Here is a 16,759-nt window from a genome sequence, read left to right as displayed (position 1 = left end):
GTGCAATTGGGTGATGATCCCTTGCTTTGCCTTTGCTTCCTTTCCCTCGTTGGACTATTCAATTTCATGGGATAGAGTTTGAGAAGCAAACAAAAACTTGACAGAAAAAGCACTTCTTGTTTGGATAATACCGATTATTTATTAGAAAATAGTAAGAAAATTATGATTGTATATTATATTTTATGACGGTTGATAGTTGAATATTTTTATTAATAATTTAAACAAATAATTTAATATACACTATTACGAACACATGATTTATAAAAATAAGTTCAAGTAAATAATTTCTGGAGGATCATTTTTATTTATTTTTTTTCCTACACTTCAATATTTTCTTTTAAAAAACTATTTATGGATTTTCTTTAATTTTAGATATGTATAAACTCTTTGAGGAAGTCTATCCAACGCGCATAAATGTGACTATGGAATCGATGTGTTTTCGTAAAGATAAATGATCATCACATAACATTTTTCTCTTCCTACGTAGTTTAATTTGAGGGCCAAAATTAAAAAAAGTATGTAAAAGGAGGTGTATAGTTCTCATTTTTCTTTGGTGTATATACATGGTATGAAGTTCTAAATAAAGTTGGCCACAACTTAACACGATAAATGGTGGTGGCACACAAAAATTTATATATACGAAAATGTTGCATACAACTTAGTCTTTGGGTTAATTTTGTCCGTCTGTGTTTTTTTTTTTTTTTTTTTTTTTTTTTTTTTTACCGAAGAAAAGTCAAATAGTCTAAAATAATGCTAAATCGTAATGAATTGCTTGCAAAAAGTGATAACTAACCTAAATTGAGTCAAACCGACCACTTACATATTAGTATGAGAAATGATTAATACAACATTTTTCTCTCCTTACACATCCCTGTTTAAACATGTTTATTTTTGTTTCATTTATTCAGCAAATAAAGATGAGTATGGCTAAAAAAGGTGTATGAAAATCAACTCTCCGGTACTGTTCACTTTAACGAAAAACTACATTTTTACACTAAAAAGTCACACCTGATACTATTCACTTTACTCTTTATTTTGTCTATATAGTTAAAACTCAAAGTTTTCAAGCCCTTTTCATTAGTTTTCCTTTTCTTTTTTTTATTGTCTAATAACTAGATAACAGTGTTGAATTTGATGATTGATGAATATCAAAGTTGTTAATTTTTGAGTTGTAACTATATTAGTTACTAAAGGGCTGTTTGATAACCTTCATTTTCAGTTACCAAAGGAGTGTTCAAATTTCAGTTTTCAAAAAATAAAAATTAAAAGTTAAAAATGAAATAGTTATCAAATGACTATAAATTTTGAATTTTAATGGCAAGTAGGATGTATTTGGTGTACTAAACGAGAATATATGTAACAAATTATGATATTTTTATCATTGTAATTCCTCTAAAATGTTGACAAAATAATTGAGCTTAGGTCCAACCCGCTAGAACAAAACCATTAAATACTTTAGTTTGGTTCGATTTCTTTAAAAACCTTTGACAAAATCAAACCGAATCAAACAGTAATTGTGTAATCGATCTAGTTATGATTTTAACATGAAATCGATTCAATTTAAGTGGTGTCAACTAGTACACATACATCACCACTATTTAGAGCGCGTGAGACGCATTGGAAGACTAAAGTACAATGGTGACCTCACAGAAAATGGGTTAGGGTCCGGTCGAGTAGAGGGCGACTTTGCATGTGACTGACTATGCGAGTGTGTGACTCATCTCTCTCATCTCACCACTTTCCATGCCCCAGGGTGGCCAAATGCAAACTAGGACGAAAACATCTACACAAAGAGTACTGATGGCACAAACATATACATGTAGGACAATGGAGGCTGGAGAGCCACCTATAAAGTGAATGTATGTGGAAGGTTTGTGCTTAATGTGTGAGTGTGTATTTAGCTAAATCCCCAAGGCTTTGGTCGCAAGGTTTATATACATTGTTGGTTTATTTTCTAATGACTTAAATTTTCAAGTCAACGTATAATTAGAAGAGTTTTTTTTTGTAAGTGGTTATGAGTTATATTTATATTCAGCACTTGTTTGTTAGTTTCTAAACATAGAATGAGACATAATTTATATGTTTTGTTTTGCTTCAATAAATGCACGTGTTTCTACATTTCAGTTTAACGTTATTCGGCACGAGTGGGAAAACGTAAACTTGATATACATTTTTGCTTAGTCACCTTTTTACCTTTCTTGCTAATTGCCCATTAATAAGGGTAATTGCCTAACATTAGTCTAATGTGGAAATGTCCACACTAATTCTTCATGTTAATTAGGCATCAACTCATGAACAAAGATGGGCTAAAAACTATTATACAAAGATTTGATCTTAGAACTATCCCATACCAAATTAAACTAATTTTATAATATAGTGAGAGACTATTTTTATAATATTGGATAGTTGCACAGATTTTTGGAGGACTGTTTTATTTGGTCCATGAGCATGGGATCATGATCTCCAAAAGCGGATGTACCTTTTTTTTTAATAAACAAAGTGGAAGTACCTTGAACTCTGTTTTTAGAAAAATTCCAATTTTTAAACACAATTTTTTATTTGTTTTGGTGCTTCTTCAATCAAGATTTAGCCAATTATAGTGGGCCAAAAGGTTATGGGTGTCGTTTTCAATATCAATCATTAATCCAAAGTTTATATGGCAATATTTTTTTGTCAACTAATTTTAATAAAAATAAAATATACTAATACAAAGTGAGTCAAGTCCAAAGACAATCTACAATATTAAAGTAAAAGTATAACCCGCTACAAAGGTAAAATAAGAAAACAAGCCCCAAAAACGCGAGCCCATAATAATGCCTAAGTCGTTAACTCTAGATCTGGAAACGAGAACTAGCGTCCTCCACCAAATAGACACACCACCATCGCCAAGCCACCACCACTAAGAAGAACCAACGAACTGAAAGGATGAACTGAAAATAGGGTGGCAAAGCCACCGCACTAAAAGCTTCCCATAATCCACCAAATAATACGAAGTGCACTTTAGTAGCCACCGAAACTCAAAGCACGCCTCATTTCAAGGGCCAAAGAAAAAGAAAAAGAAAATAAAGAAGGTGGGGCTAAGAAAGAAGGAGAAGGGATTAGAGAAGAAGGAAATGGGGTTGCCACCGACCCCATCCGGCAGGAAGGGTCATCAACTAATTAGTAAGATTGGATTTGGGGATTCTTGACTTTGGGAGTAAGGGAGCGGCGCTAGGGTTCTCTCGTTATTGGCACCTTGTTTATATGGCAATATATAATGTTGATAAATACTTGCAAATTTGTAGGTTTTTCATGACATGGGTTAAATTACTTAGATTAATGTGTTCGTTTTTGCACTCATGACACACCCTGACCTAGAATGTCAACTAAGACTCTGAATCAAGTTATGCTGGGCGACACCAAGAAGGTGACGAAGCCATAAGTGTAGTGATGTAGAAAATGTGAATAAATTTAAACCTAAAAGTGCCTAAATACAAGAGTGCACTGTGAGCGGGAATGAACCCAATTCACACGTGATGACAGAGCATAAGTACAGTACAGTAAAATAGGGTGAGAATTATACCATCGATGATAATCGTCTGCACCAAGATTTGCCAATAATCCTCGTCGGTACAAAAACTCTGCAACTAACACCTAGAGGGGCGAAAAACAAGGATGAGTAGGCCTGAAAATAAAGTTTTAATAAATACCTTTTGAAAGTGTTATAACCCCTCGTTGTAAAACCCGTATAGTTTCCAGAAAATAATACTACATAAGTACGAAAACGAATGCATGAGTGCAATGAAAATATAAGTGTGTTATGCCTCAATATCTTAGCAATACTAAGTGTAAGCCAGGTGTGAAACCAATACAAAATAGTATGCCAGTCGGAGTCACCTAACGTGACCTGTACAAATGGACCTGTAGCTCATCAATCTAGGCTAGCACACGAGTCAGAGTCACCTAGTGTGACATGTACGACATGCTGGGTATAAATATGTACGCTCAAGTGCTACAATCACGTGAAGGCTATGCAATAATTCGCGGGTCGCTTATGAGTCGAAACCACCTATTATGGTTTGTACGACAGGCTGACAACAGACTTAGATCCCAGGTGAGTGTGCGGTGCGGGAGATAAACAATCATGTGAAGGCTGGCCCTAGCCCCGGGTAAGAGCACTAATACCAGGGTGCAGCCATAATGAGCTCTAAATAAATGTGTGCATACCAATGTAATACAACCCATTCAATAACATAATACTCACTTGAAGCTTACCTGAGCCTTCGCAACAATGCAAAATTTAAAATGTAACTTATTTACGACATGGCAAGCAAAGCATAGTTCCACATAAAAATGCTTTTGGAGATTGTGTGTGTGTGTGTGTGTGTGTATATATAAAACAAATGTTCACTCACCTGAGGTCCGCGCTACAACTCCCAATCATGAATATCGAGGCATCACGAACGATCATCACCTAGAACAAATATTCAGTTACATCTCAGAATTCTTATCGATAGAATACGTAACTTACATAAAACACATCCCCAAAGACGTTCTAGAATGATTTGAGACCCATTGACCAAAAGTCAACCGTCGGTCAAAGATCGATGGTAGGGTCCACAACCCTATGTAACTCGATCCGGAAGATCCACATCACATATTTCCGATCCTTAACTTCCAAAGATCCACATTATGCTTCTAAAACATCATACTAAAGTTTCATTACGATCCAACGGTCGGATCTCTGACAATTGTAAATTTAAATGGCAGTAAACATTTTATTTTACGAACTTAGGAATCCAATTCGGGAAGATCCACACGTCGGATTACCGATCCATTAGTTCCTATTGTCCTCAATTATTATGAATAATAACCTACTAAATTTTGGTGATGATCCAATCTTTGGATCGTTGATTCAAATAAGGATCAAGTGGCGGACCTTAGCGAAATTGTACCCAAAGAATGGAATTTCGTTAATCGGAATTCACCTATGCAATTGGAGTATTAGACTTAGCTTAGGAAGGTCAGGTGGGGTCTCGGCCCACTGGCTTCCGCCACGCGCCACCGCACACGGTGGTCGACCGTCTCGACTCGCCAAAAAAATCAACTATTTCTAAAAATTCTCAAATTTCAATAAAATGAAGATCTCAATAAGTAGAGTAAGTTTCATACCTGCGGCCAAGTCCAATTTTACTAGAAAAGCCTCAAATCGCCACGAACCCGTCAGAAACCTTAGAAATGAGTGGTTTTGATTCGACTCCAAACAAGTTCCGACACCCCAGCCAATGCATGGGCTTTGTTCCTGAGGTTGAGGAGATTCTATTGGTGGTGATGGTTGGTTGAGTTTGCTTCAGGAATGGCGGTTGCCGCCATAAGACCCGTCGCACCCACCGGTGCCATTCTCCACAAAATAAAACCAAATCTTGTTGAGTTTGGGGTGGAATTCATAGCGAGGATGTCGTAGTGATGTTTACATGTGATGGTTGGCCGTGAAAAGCTAGGAAAACGCCGTGAAAGGCGTCGGAAAAGCCGCGGAACATCGAGTCGCGACCTGGAAACGGGTCGGGGGTCCGATCGGCTACCCCCCTCAACTCTCTCATTTCCCTTCCTTTTTCTCCTCTCCCATTGGTTCTCTCATTTTCTCCCTTTCCAAATTGGTCATGTTCCCCCCTTCCTTTCTCTCCTTTATCTTCCATCTCCACCGCCCATCTTACATGGCTTTCCAGATTTTGCTCCAAAAATCTGGAGCATTCCAGAAAATAATAAATTCACAATTTTACCCTCAACTTCATTCATTAATAACTCCTTCGTTATAACTCCAAATTACATTCTGTTTGCATCCATGTGTTTGTAGCGACGAGTACTACGAGGATACACCAAGAAAATGGATCTTACATGACTCGACAAGGTAGTCAACAAAAGTCAATGCATTTGCCTCGAAGGGCATTTTCAAAATTTCACATTTTAAAATTATAAAAACTGTAGTTTTTGGGGATGGGTCAGTACAACTCATATCTAAACCTTCTTCTTATTGTAAAGTAGAGTAGTTTAGAATACTGTCTAATTGATCGAGAAAATAGCATGTTTTTAAATAAAGGATCAATTTCATTGAAGATGGAAGACGAATAATACAACGAAGCACCAAACGTGAGTCAAAGAGAAGCCAACAAACTAGCTATCACGACCCTCAAATATCAAATTAGGAATAAAGGTGGGAGGTTCCTCAAACCAAGAGCAAAAATTGTGAATACAATGTGTAACAAACAAGGCAATGAGAAACACCATTGGCTTGGTAGTGGACATGAGTAAAAGTATCCGCCGATGCATCAAATACACCAACCAAAGAAATGTTTGTAGAAGAAAGATTTGGATAAGAATTTTAAACAGTTCAATTTCAAACGGACTAGCAAGATCATAGTTTTCAAAGTAGAATGATATTTTCCCACATCCTACATTTCTTGTAGGTTCAAATTTCCTACCCTAAGGATATGTAATTAGATTTATTAATAGGATGGTCCAATTTCTAAAATAATAAGTCACTTTCTTGAACATCAACCCTCCGTCCAAACAAAATGAGAGGAGGAATATTTGAGAGGGATAATGACCTAAGCAAGCTTATGTTGGTTGGTGGAGCTACCCTCAACCTGTAGTTGTTGAAGAGTAACTTGTATATATTTGCTGAATTTAAAAGAAACAAATAGAACAAAGGAATTATTTGTGTAATATTTTAAAGAATGAAACAAATGTTGGTTTGGACTAGGAAGTTGTACTTGCTATTTATTGGTAACCATGTCTTTTTTATTTCTTACCTAGTGTCCATATTTTAGACAATAAGAGAGTTACTTTCCCAAATGGTCAAATGAAAGAGGGATACGACCTAATCTTATAGACAATGAACCAAAAAAGTGGGTGGTTGATTGCCTTAATAACTAGGGCATACTTTTGCGTATTACGTTCAATCTTTTTTTGTTTCTTAGAGTAGTTTAGAGTAGAAATATAATTGTATTAAAAAAAATAAAAATAAAAAGAGAATTTTGGACGACGAAGTTGAATCGAACCTAAAGCAGTTCCTAACAAAAAGATTATTAGTGTTAATTAATCACCATCAAATAATTTAGAAGGCATCTATCTAGAGGTCAAGATTACAACGGATAAAAGTGTCCATCTTCCTCTCTAAACTCAATTGACCTAAGCAGTTAGCCCGTCGGTGCACAATTTAAGCTTTCCAAAATGACCTTACTAGTAGTTGTAATTTCATGGTAATAGAACACTCGGAACATTTGGAAACAAGTATAAAGTATGAGATTCCTTTCTCAATTCATTTTTCTTCACACAAGCGACACTGAAGGAAGGAAAAATCGAACAAAGGACCTTATGTGTAGGTCATGTAGAGATAAATGTCCTTAACTACTCGAGCTACATATCGCTTACTTACCCCATTTTTTAAGTTTTTCACTATAATTAGGGCGAGCGGGGAGATTTCGAAATTATTATAATAATTTAGAGTAGGGAAGAGTTTCGAACCCCAGATGCATGGTTAGAAACGCAACACTCTATCCACTAGGATATTAGAGGATTCTTTTAAGGACATTGGAAGTTTTCAAGATTATCCAAACTTTTCTCAGAAGCTTTCACAGAAAAGCTTCTTGTTGTTAACCTGAAGTGGTGATCCATGGTAGTTCTTATTGTTTATTTTTCAATTGGGCCGTGGATGAGTGATGAGATGGCCAACTTCCCACTTTAACGAAAAATTTAGTTTCAAGTTTGCCTGCTAATGTTTGTGGTTCTTCACTTTAGTCCGCATCCTCCTTTTTAGGAATTAGGAGATGATTTTAAAAAGAAGTTTTCAATTTTCATACAAAATTTTTGGAATTGAATTGAATTGGATCACAATTTTCTAAATTACAATATTTATAATTTTCAAAGTCAGAGTTAATTAAAAAAAAACTTGAAATATAATGTGGAATTTCATATAATTTACAAGTTTTTGAATACTCTCGAACTTGATATATATTTATCTATATTTATTCTTTTTAACATACAAGTGTATGACAACGAACACAATGTATATCGTAAAATGTATTAACTAACAATAAAATACAAAAGTTGATTACAAAGTAAATAATTTTAGTAAATAACTATAATATCGACAAAAAAAATAAAAAAGAAGAAGAAAGAAGTAAATGACCATAATAATTTGGAATTTTCAGAGTTTTTTTAATCAAAATAAATTTATTCCAATTTCTATTCTGGTTTTTCAAATTTTCAGATTAGAAATTTTTGTGTTCAGATTTTTTTGTTTTTGGTCAAATGATAGATTGATTAGATTAGATGTTAGATTAGGAAGCTGACAGAATTCAAACGCACGCCATAGTGTAAGAACAATACTCATCTCCACTACTACTGTAGTAGATGATCACTTGCTTTTTAGTGCGGAGCTGACAAGTCAATTTGCCGATGCTGATTACGGGCTTTGTTTTGTGGCCCAAATAAATGCACAGTTTCATGGCCCTAAAAAAGTATTTTTAATTTTGGGCCGTAAATGAATTCATGAGTCCTAAAATTATATTACGAAAATACCACAACCTTCAAGATTCTTTCGTTCACTCCCACAGTTCTGAGATATTTCAAAGGCTTCCGTCAGAGCGACAGAAGGATGTTAGATTGGCTCAATCCGCAGAGTAGAGAACGCAGAATAAGGATTGTTAATTTGGGTCAATCGGGAAGCTTTTGATTTCTGGGTTTCGGGTTTTTGGAATCTGGGTCCTGCAGTTTTTGTTGATTTCAGTTACGCCGAGCCCTCAGGTGCAAGTATCTGATCTCCGAAGTCCTGGCGTTGTAGATGATTGTCATCCAAAGAGAAAGGATATAATTTCGGATGCAGAAATCGACCCATCAATCAGGTACTTATAAGGAGGACGAATTAACTACCGATTTCTGGATAAAGTACTTTTGATTATGGTAATTAATGAGATAATTTTGATTTTTCTGTTTAGGGTTCCCTTGATCGCATTGAAATGTTCGTGTAATGTTCGTTGAACTCCCTCGTCCGGGTAATATCGAATCGTATTGAATTCTGCGTGGTTTGGGTTTTTTGGGTGTGCTCTGTTTGGATGCTCGGAAAATTAGGTGGGAATTGGAAATTCAGTTTGGAACTGAGGATTTGGAGTTATTTTCTATGTGGGGTTATGAGTTTGAAGATTTTCGGCTTAGTTTTGGCTAAGAAAGAATTAGAGTGTTACTTATTGAGTTGAGTTAGGAGGATTGCGGTCTCCGAAATTAGGAAGGGTTAGTGCTATTGTAATGGCACTTGCATTTGTTTTGAACCTACGAAATATTTGGCCCTTTTCGGTACTGAAATCGGATGACTTGACAATATCGAATGAGTTAGTGCGCAAACTCCGAATACCTGAACGCACGAAACAGTTTGTTTACGCGGTAAGGGAGCCTGAAACTCAATCTGTAATATACGTACTTTCTGCTCAAAGTTTATCAGAGTGGTCAGCATCGGATGTTGATTGTCTAATTAGGGAGATTAGACCTGATGCTGTCGTTGCCCAGGTGGGTCATTCAACTCTGACTGAAATTCAATCAGAAGAAAGTGTCTTGAGTGATGGTTTTGACTACTCATTTCCCACTTCATCGTTAGGAGTTCTCAAACGATGTTTTTTGGAGAAGGTTAATAAGGAGAGGTATGAAGATATTGCAGGAAACTTGGTTTTACAAAAGATTTTTGGGGTTGGTTTTCATGGACATTTTTTGGCAGCCAAGAGGGTGGCTCAGGAGGTTGGATCATCATTCTTGGTGCTTGAATTGCCATTTGTAAAAAGTTCTGGTGTGGAGAATTCCCCGGGTGAACTTGAAACAGTGAGCAAGTTCCAAGGTTTAGTTAGTAGTTTGGTTCCACAGAAAGTGGGTTCAGTTGCTTCGTCGAGTTCGAGGAGGCTATACATAACCAATGAAATACAGTCACAGATGGTTAAGTTATTATCCCCATCTATTGATTTATCAATATCGAGGCTAAATCCATCAACTTCTGTTTCTGTGGTGGCGCCTAAAGAAATCCAGCTACAATCCAATTATGAGGCCCCACAGTTTGCTCAGTCAATTTATCCATTTCTTTTGGATCTACATAATATCTTTTCTGATCTCCCAGCAATGGGAAAGGCTTTAGCTTATGCGCAGAAGATGTTTTACGATGTGAACGGAGGTGAAGCTGTAGATACCAGTGTTATGTCTGAAGTCTATGCCTTTCGGATTGCAGTCGAGGGGCTGAGAATTTCTCTGAATAATGCTGGTCGGCTTCCCTTTAATAAAATAAGGGATTCGAATTTAAATAAGGTTGAGTTTTCTGATCTTCCAGTTGAGGACAAGTCACATGCTCTGCTGGTAGAGGCTCTTCGTGGCCAAACAAAGAAGTTCAAGACCATAGTGGCAGTAGTGGATGCTAGTGGCTTAGCAGGTCTTAGAAAACACTGGAACACTCCTGTCCCTTTAGAGGTCAAGGATATGGTCGGAGAGCTTGTTAATAATTGCGAAGGTGAGGGGGAAATGTCAAATGACACTGACAGGAAACGACTACTAACTGATAAACCATTGGTGGCAGTAGGGGCCGGGGCAACAGCAGTTTTAGGAGCATCTTCACTCTCTAAGGCCGCGACACTCAAAGTTCCTGCTTCAACTTTGATGAAAGTGGTGACGTTTAAAGTCCCAGCTTCACTCAAACTCTTTCTAAGTCAAACCCATAAGACATTGGGATTTGCTCTTAGTAAAACTCTTGGCCCCTCAAATGTGGTGGCTCCAGGTGTCAAATCAACAACTATACTGAAAGCAACTGCTTCTGCTGAGAAGATCCGAGCCGCTGCCCATAGTGTTATAGCTGCTGCGGAGAAGACTAGCTTTTCAGCCATGAGAACAGCATTCTATCAAATAATGAGGAAACGGCATATCCAGAAAATTGGTGTCCTACCATGGGCTACATTTGGATGTAGTATTGCAACTTGTGCCGGTCTGGTTGCATATGGAGATGGGATTGAATGTGCTGCTGAATCACTACCTGCAGCTCCATCAATCGCCAGTTTGGGTCGCGGAATTCAAAGTTTACACCTCGCATCTCAGGAAGTGGCACGGAGAGATAGCACAAGCTTACAAAAATCTATTGAATCCCTCATGTACAGGTTGAAGAAAGTCAGAACTCAGTAGTAAGAATGCAATTCTTATCTGATTTGTATACTAGTCGTTGCCGTTTACAACAATCTTTATAGAAAACCGAAAGAGACTGTCTAGAGCAGGGGTTATTTGTATCATCATTTGTGTTTTTCCTTGTTTTGTATTGGGAATCTGTTTCTAGAAGTAGATTGCCTATACACAAATTTTGCAGGAATTTTTTTGTGTTTTATGTTAAGTATTGAGAGTTCTTTGAGTGGAGTTAGCTAAAAAAAAGAATGACAATGAATACATTTATATGCAAACAATGATTTGTCTCTATCTAGATTTGAGTAATGTCTTACTATAACAGTATAAACATTTCACACATGGAAACTCCATATGCTTCTACAATATATCGCGCTCCTCTCCAATACAGGCACAAGATGAATTTAGCCATATGTTGCGTGAGGCAACTCCGGTAACCAATGGGCTTGCAAGCAACTTACATACGTAGAGTGTGCTTGTTTGTTTGTATTTTTAAGATCGTTTTAATGACTAGGATTCTGATTAAGTTTTGACAATTTCTTTTCAAACTTGCTGTCTTACCCTCACACAGTTTCCATTCCATTCTTCTCCCACCCTCGCTTGTCATGGTTGTCAATGCTCACAAACCTAGCACTCACTTCTCTCTCACACGCATTCGTACTTAGATTTGATGGCAACTTATATGTATTGTCCTATATAACATATATTAACAAGTGTAAAAAAATTCTGAACATTTAATTTGGGGAAAAACAATAGTAAGAGCTGGTCTTTGTGTCCCAAACTAAAAGTGGAATAACCTTAGAGGGAGTTTGAAAATGCGTCCAATCCGTCAAAGAATTAGTGGCTTTCACTCTGATGTTGATTGGGATCTCAGAGAGACCGAAATGGATTCTAATGACATTGACCGAAATTTCTCAATCAAGGTGAGCTTTACTCTGCCTTTGGCTTTATTATTCATTGTTTTGTGCCTGTTTCTCTTTGTTTTAGTGTTTTTAGCTCTGTTATCGTTTCTGTATAAATACATTTCTCAATTCTTATATAGTGTCTGGTCGTTGTTAGGGAAGCAGGTGCAGTTCATGTACAAACAAAGGTGAAGGCTGTGTACATGTTGGGATACTATCCCCAAAAAAGGTAGGTAAGGGATTTTTCGTTTTGAGTAGAACAAATCCATACAATGTAGTTCATTTCGGTTTCTTTTCAACATGCAGCTCATCATTGAAGACAGACATTATTCTCATGGGTTTATGCATTTGTATCTCAACATTTTGTGTCCAAAAAATTCATATCTTCACCACCTTCACGAAGATGCTCACTCATGATTTGTATCTAAACTTTATTTTATTATTATTATTTTATAGTAAGGTCAAATCGAGATTAAATACTAAATTGTACCCCGATGCACCTTATTAGTCGTAAAGTTAGCAAATGATTGAAAGTCTCACCTTTTGTTGGCCGTTGGCCCCATTCCCATTCAATCCACACAACAAAATTCAATTCAAATCCCACCAATAAACTCCAACGCCGTTGGCGGTGGGATTTAGAAAAATTGTGGAAAAATCTTCACAAGTAAATTAATACAAGAATGATTACTTAATTTAATATCCTTGACTCGTGGTATGTTTTTTTATAGATTGATCAATTTACTCAGTTGTTGCGAAGGTGATGAGTGGTTGCTTGTGGCAGAATATATGCCCAATGAAACACTTGTAAAACATCTTTTTCATTGCAAGGCTTACTCCTTATACGTATACGAGGTTTTTGGTTACTATCTATCTTGTATTCATATTTTAATTGTTGGATATCGGATCCGCTTGGTCTTATAATTGCCTCTGCTTAATAGTTTTACTTTGTCTCACAGATCATTTAACTTTGGGTTCTCATTCGGAAAGGACATACTAGGATATTAGGCATCACATCATCTGGCATTTACTTCTCCTGAATTTTTTGAGGCCTGGTAAGTACATCATGGAGAAAAAAGCGGCGTGTTCGAATTTATGATTTACTTGACAAACATCCTTTAAGTATGCAGTTCAGCAAATATTATACACCGCACATCCCATGTATTGCAGGGAGAGTAACACCAGACAGTGTAATACACAGCTTTGGGACTCTCTTGGTTGATCTTCTCAGCGGAAAGCATATTCCCGCTAGCCATGCAAGTGATTGTTCGAGTGATGGAACAGCGGAAAGCATATTACCGGCGTGCATTTACCGTTTGAGAAACTTGCAAGAACTTATTAATCAAGTTACAGAGAGAAAAGCTGACAGATAGTTCAATCAAGATTTGATAAATTAACATTGAGAAATATCGCCGAATTGGTCTTCCCACATCTTCGTTAAAAACCAAATCCTGACGAGAAATCGGACCCCTCAAAATACAACCATTAATTATTATATATACTCATTACCATAGCCTAACAAATTCATTATGAAAATCGTGTTTGCATTAGATAAACTGGCAATCAGCGTACACGCTCTGCATGTGCAACTATGTTTGCTTGTCATTTTATTACAAATTATCACGGGTAGGGACTAGGGGTGGGCAAATAGGTAGAGGACCAGCGGGTTGGGGCGGGTAATCATGGTTTCGGAGGGTACGGGGCGAGTCTAATTTTTTTTAATAGAAACGAGATGGGGCGGGGCAGGTCTAAATCTTTAGACTCACAGGGCTTGGGACCGGTCCATTTCTATAATGCAATGGATGGGCACTGTTGGGGAATATAAACCCACCTATTTGAATGAATGGATGGGCCCATTCCTATAATAATAATACAATGAAATTGGGCCCGTGTCTACAACAATAATACAAAATGAAATTAAACGAAAGAAATTTAATTGGCAACTTCTTCTAGGCCCTCTTTCTCTCTCATTTTGAAACCTTCCCAGGCTTCTAAAGCCTTCTCCTTTCTTTGATTCCAAACCGAAACCCACCAAGTTCATACGTCTCTCTCATTACTCTCTCATTACTGTCTATCTTTACTCATATTTTAATTGTTGGATATAAGATCCATTTGGTCTTAAAATTGCCTCTGCTTAATAGTTTCACTTTGTCTCACTGATCATTTAACCTTGGCTTTTCTTTTGGAAAGGACATACTAGGATATTAGGCATCACATTTATTTTCGAACTTCCAAAATATAAATTACGCTCGTCTGGTATAATTTATCACTTCTTTTCCCTGAATTCCATCGTCACCTAATATTGCTTAAGAGGTGTTGGTGTGGGGATCTACATTGAGATAATGGTTGCAGGGTTTTTACTGCATCCCCCCTTTTGGGTGTTAGAAACATTTGCTGATAATCATTTTTGTTTATAGCACAGGTTCACGTTTGACAACTACGTGGTCTTATTTCAGTTATAGCATCTTCTCGAATTTTGCTAATTATCTTGTCAGTTGCATGGATGTTTCCGCTAATGAGTACTGTGCTAGTGTTATGTGGAATATAACTTTATTACCTTCTTGAATCTTCAATGAATGTGCAGCCTATGAAATGGGTAATTCGATTAAGGGTTGTGTTACATCTTGCACAGGCTCTAGAATACTGCACAAGTAGGGCGTGCACTTTATCAAGACCTTAATGCTTACAGAATTTTGTTCCATCTTTTTGGTATCCTTTTACTAAGTACTTTCTGATTGTATTTGTTTATTTTATATATTATAATTTGCAGGTTGGCAATCCTAGAATATACACCTTTGGCCTGATGAAAAATAGTAGAGATGGGGAAGAGTTATGGTACAAATCTGGCATTTACTTCTCTTGAATATTTTGAGGACTGGCGAGTACATCATGGGAAAAAAAAACAGCGGTTGAATTTATGATTTACTTGACAAACATCCTTTAAGTATGCAGATCAGCAAACGTTATACACTGCACATCCCTTGTATTGCAAGGAAAGTAACACCAGAAAGTTTAATACACAGCTTTGGGAGACTCTTGATTGATCTTCTCATCAGAAAGCATATTCCTCCTAGCCATGTAAGTGACTGTTCGAGTGGTGAGCAGGGGAAAAAGAAAAACCATTTGTGGGAAAAGATAAATGGGGAAACTCTTATAAGGATCTAACAATTATTTGTGAGGTAAGACGATGAGTCATTAAACTGATTGAATTGTAGCATTTGAAGTATTTGGACCTTTGGGATATTAACTTCATTGGGAGCAAAATTCCATATTTCATTGCTTCTCTTAAGTTTAAGATATCTTAATCTCTCTTATGCTTCTTTTGGTGGTCAACTTCCAAGTCAAGTTGGAAAACTTAACACTGTTGTATATTATGATCTTACAGGTGATGACATTACGAATGCTGAAAATCACAATTCATGGCTTCCTCGTATTTCTTATTTAACATATTTGGACTTGAGTTGGAGCAATCTCATTAATGGTTATGAATGGCTGGAAGCAACTAATAAACTCCAGATCTTAGGAACTTGGCATTGGCTGAATGCAGTCTTCCTTCTCTGATTACCATAAATTCTTCTAAATCTCTTGTTCGTGTTGTCCTCTCTGAAAACCAATTAAAACATGAGCTCTCTTGCATATCTAGATCTCTCTTTTATTTAACTAACCAATTTGAAGAGGGATTTCAGAAAGTCATTTCTGGTGACTCTCTAGATTAAGACGTCTGTTTTTCTCCTCCAACTCACTAGCCTTAAGCTTTGGTTCTAATTGGATTCCTCCTTTCTAATTGCTTTACATAAATTTGACGAGATTTTGACACCCTTTTGGAAAATACATGTGAATTTGTTCTCTCCAGGGTTGAAAGATGGTTTTCGTGTTTTTTAGCCTGATCCAAATAACGTGAATTACGAGTACAAAACAGGCTTCTAAAACATAAACGGGTCAACACACTCAATGCGGATTTGTGTTGATTGTTACTACAGTCTTTGCAGATATTATCAATGTTTTGGAGAGATGAGTCATCGTCATATTACTAACCACTTGCAAAAAAGTAGCTGGTCCACTCACACATGTTCCATGCTTGACCATTTGAGTCAAGACAACCCAGTGATGTTGATAATTGATCGAGAAAAAGCCACTACTGACCAGTACCTCTGGTGTGAACTCTGTGTTTGCCTTGCCCACAATTGATCCTCCTTTCCCATTGCTTTATTATCTCGGGTGATTCAATTAACACGTTCATTTTTATCACTCACACGCTCCTCTTAATTTTCAGTAGTTGGATCGAATAAATTAAAGAAGAACATAAGACATAAATTAACAAGAGGTGTGGAAGATGTAAATTTGGTTGGGTGAATAGCAACATCCTTTTATCTTCTCACACACTTCTTTTTATTTTTATTTATCTGATTGAATAAATAAAATAGAGATCAATGACAAAATTAAATAGGTGTGCTTGAAGCTGAGTTTTTTGTAGACTTGGATGCTCTTTAACACGATTGTTGCGTGTTGAAATCCCGGGCCACTTGTGTGGTGGGAAGTCAAGTCACACGTAAGAATAATGCATGTGTCGCTTTTACCTGTTTCTTCCACACGTCTGGACTTGTGGAGTGTTCTGTTTGCATTCCTCCTTTCCAGTTGGATTCCATGTATTTCTTCCACTTGTGGAGTTGTAATGATATTGACTGATT

At 36.8% G+C, this 16,759-nt stretch overlaps 1 protein-coding gene and 1 pseudogene across 1 annotated transcript; both read left to right on the top strand.

The window, feature by feature from the left end:
- The first annotated feature begins 8,599 nt into the window (after positions 1-8,599).
- Positions 8,600-13,290, top strand: LOC137734159 (uncharacterized). Its single transcript, XM_068473466.1, has 2 exons — positions 8,600-8,882; positions 8,976-13,290. The coding sequence occupies exon 2, from the start codon at positions 9,283-9,285 to the stop codon at positions 11,179-11,181; it is 1,899 nt and encodes a 632-aa protein (XP_068329567.1). The 5' UTR covers positions 8,600-8,882; positions 8,976-9,282; the 3' UTR covers positions 11,182-13,290.
- LOC137734331 (receptor-like protein 36) lies at positions 11,988-16,759 on the top strand (annotated as a pseudogene).

Source organism: Pyrus communis, chromosome 5 (assembly GCF_963583255.1).
Source record: "Pyrus communis chromosome 5, drPyrComm1.1, whole genome shotgun sequence".
NCBI classification, from domain to species: Eukaryota; Viridiplantae; Streptophyta; class Magnoliopsida; order Rosales; family Rosaceae; genus Pyrus; species Pyrus communis.
The sequence above is the reverse complement of the archived record's forward strand: the minus strand, read 5'-3'. Positions and strand labels throughout refer to the sequence as shown.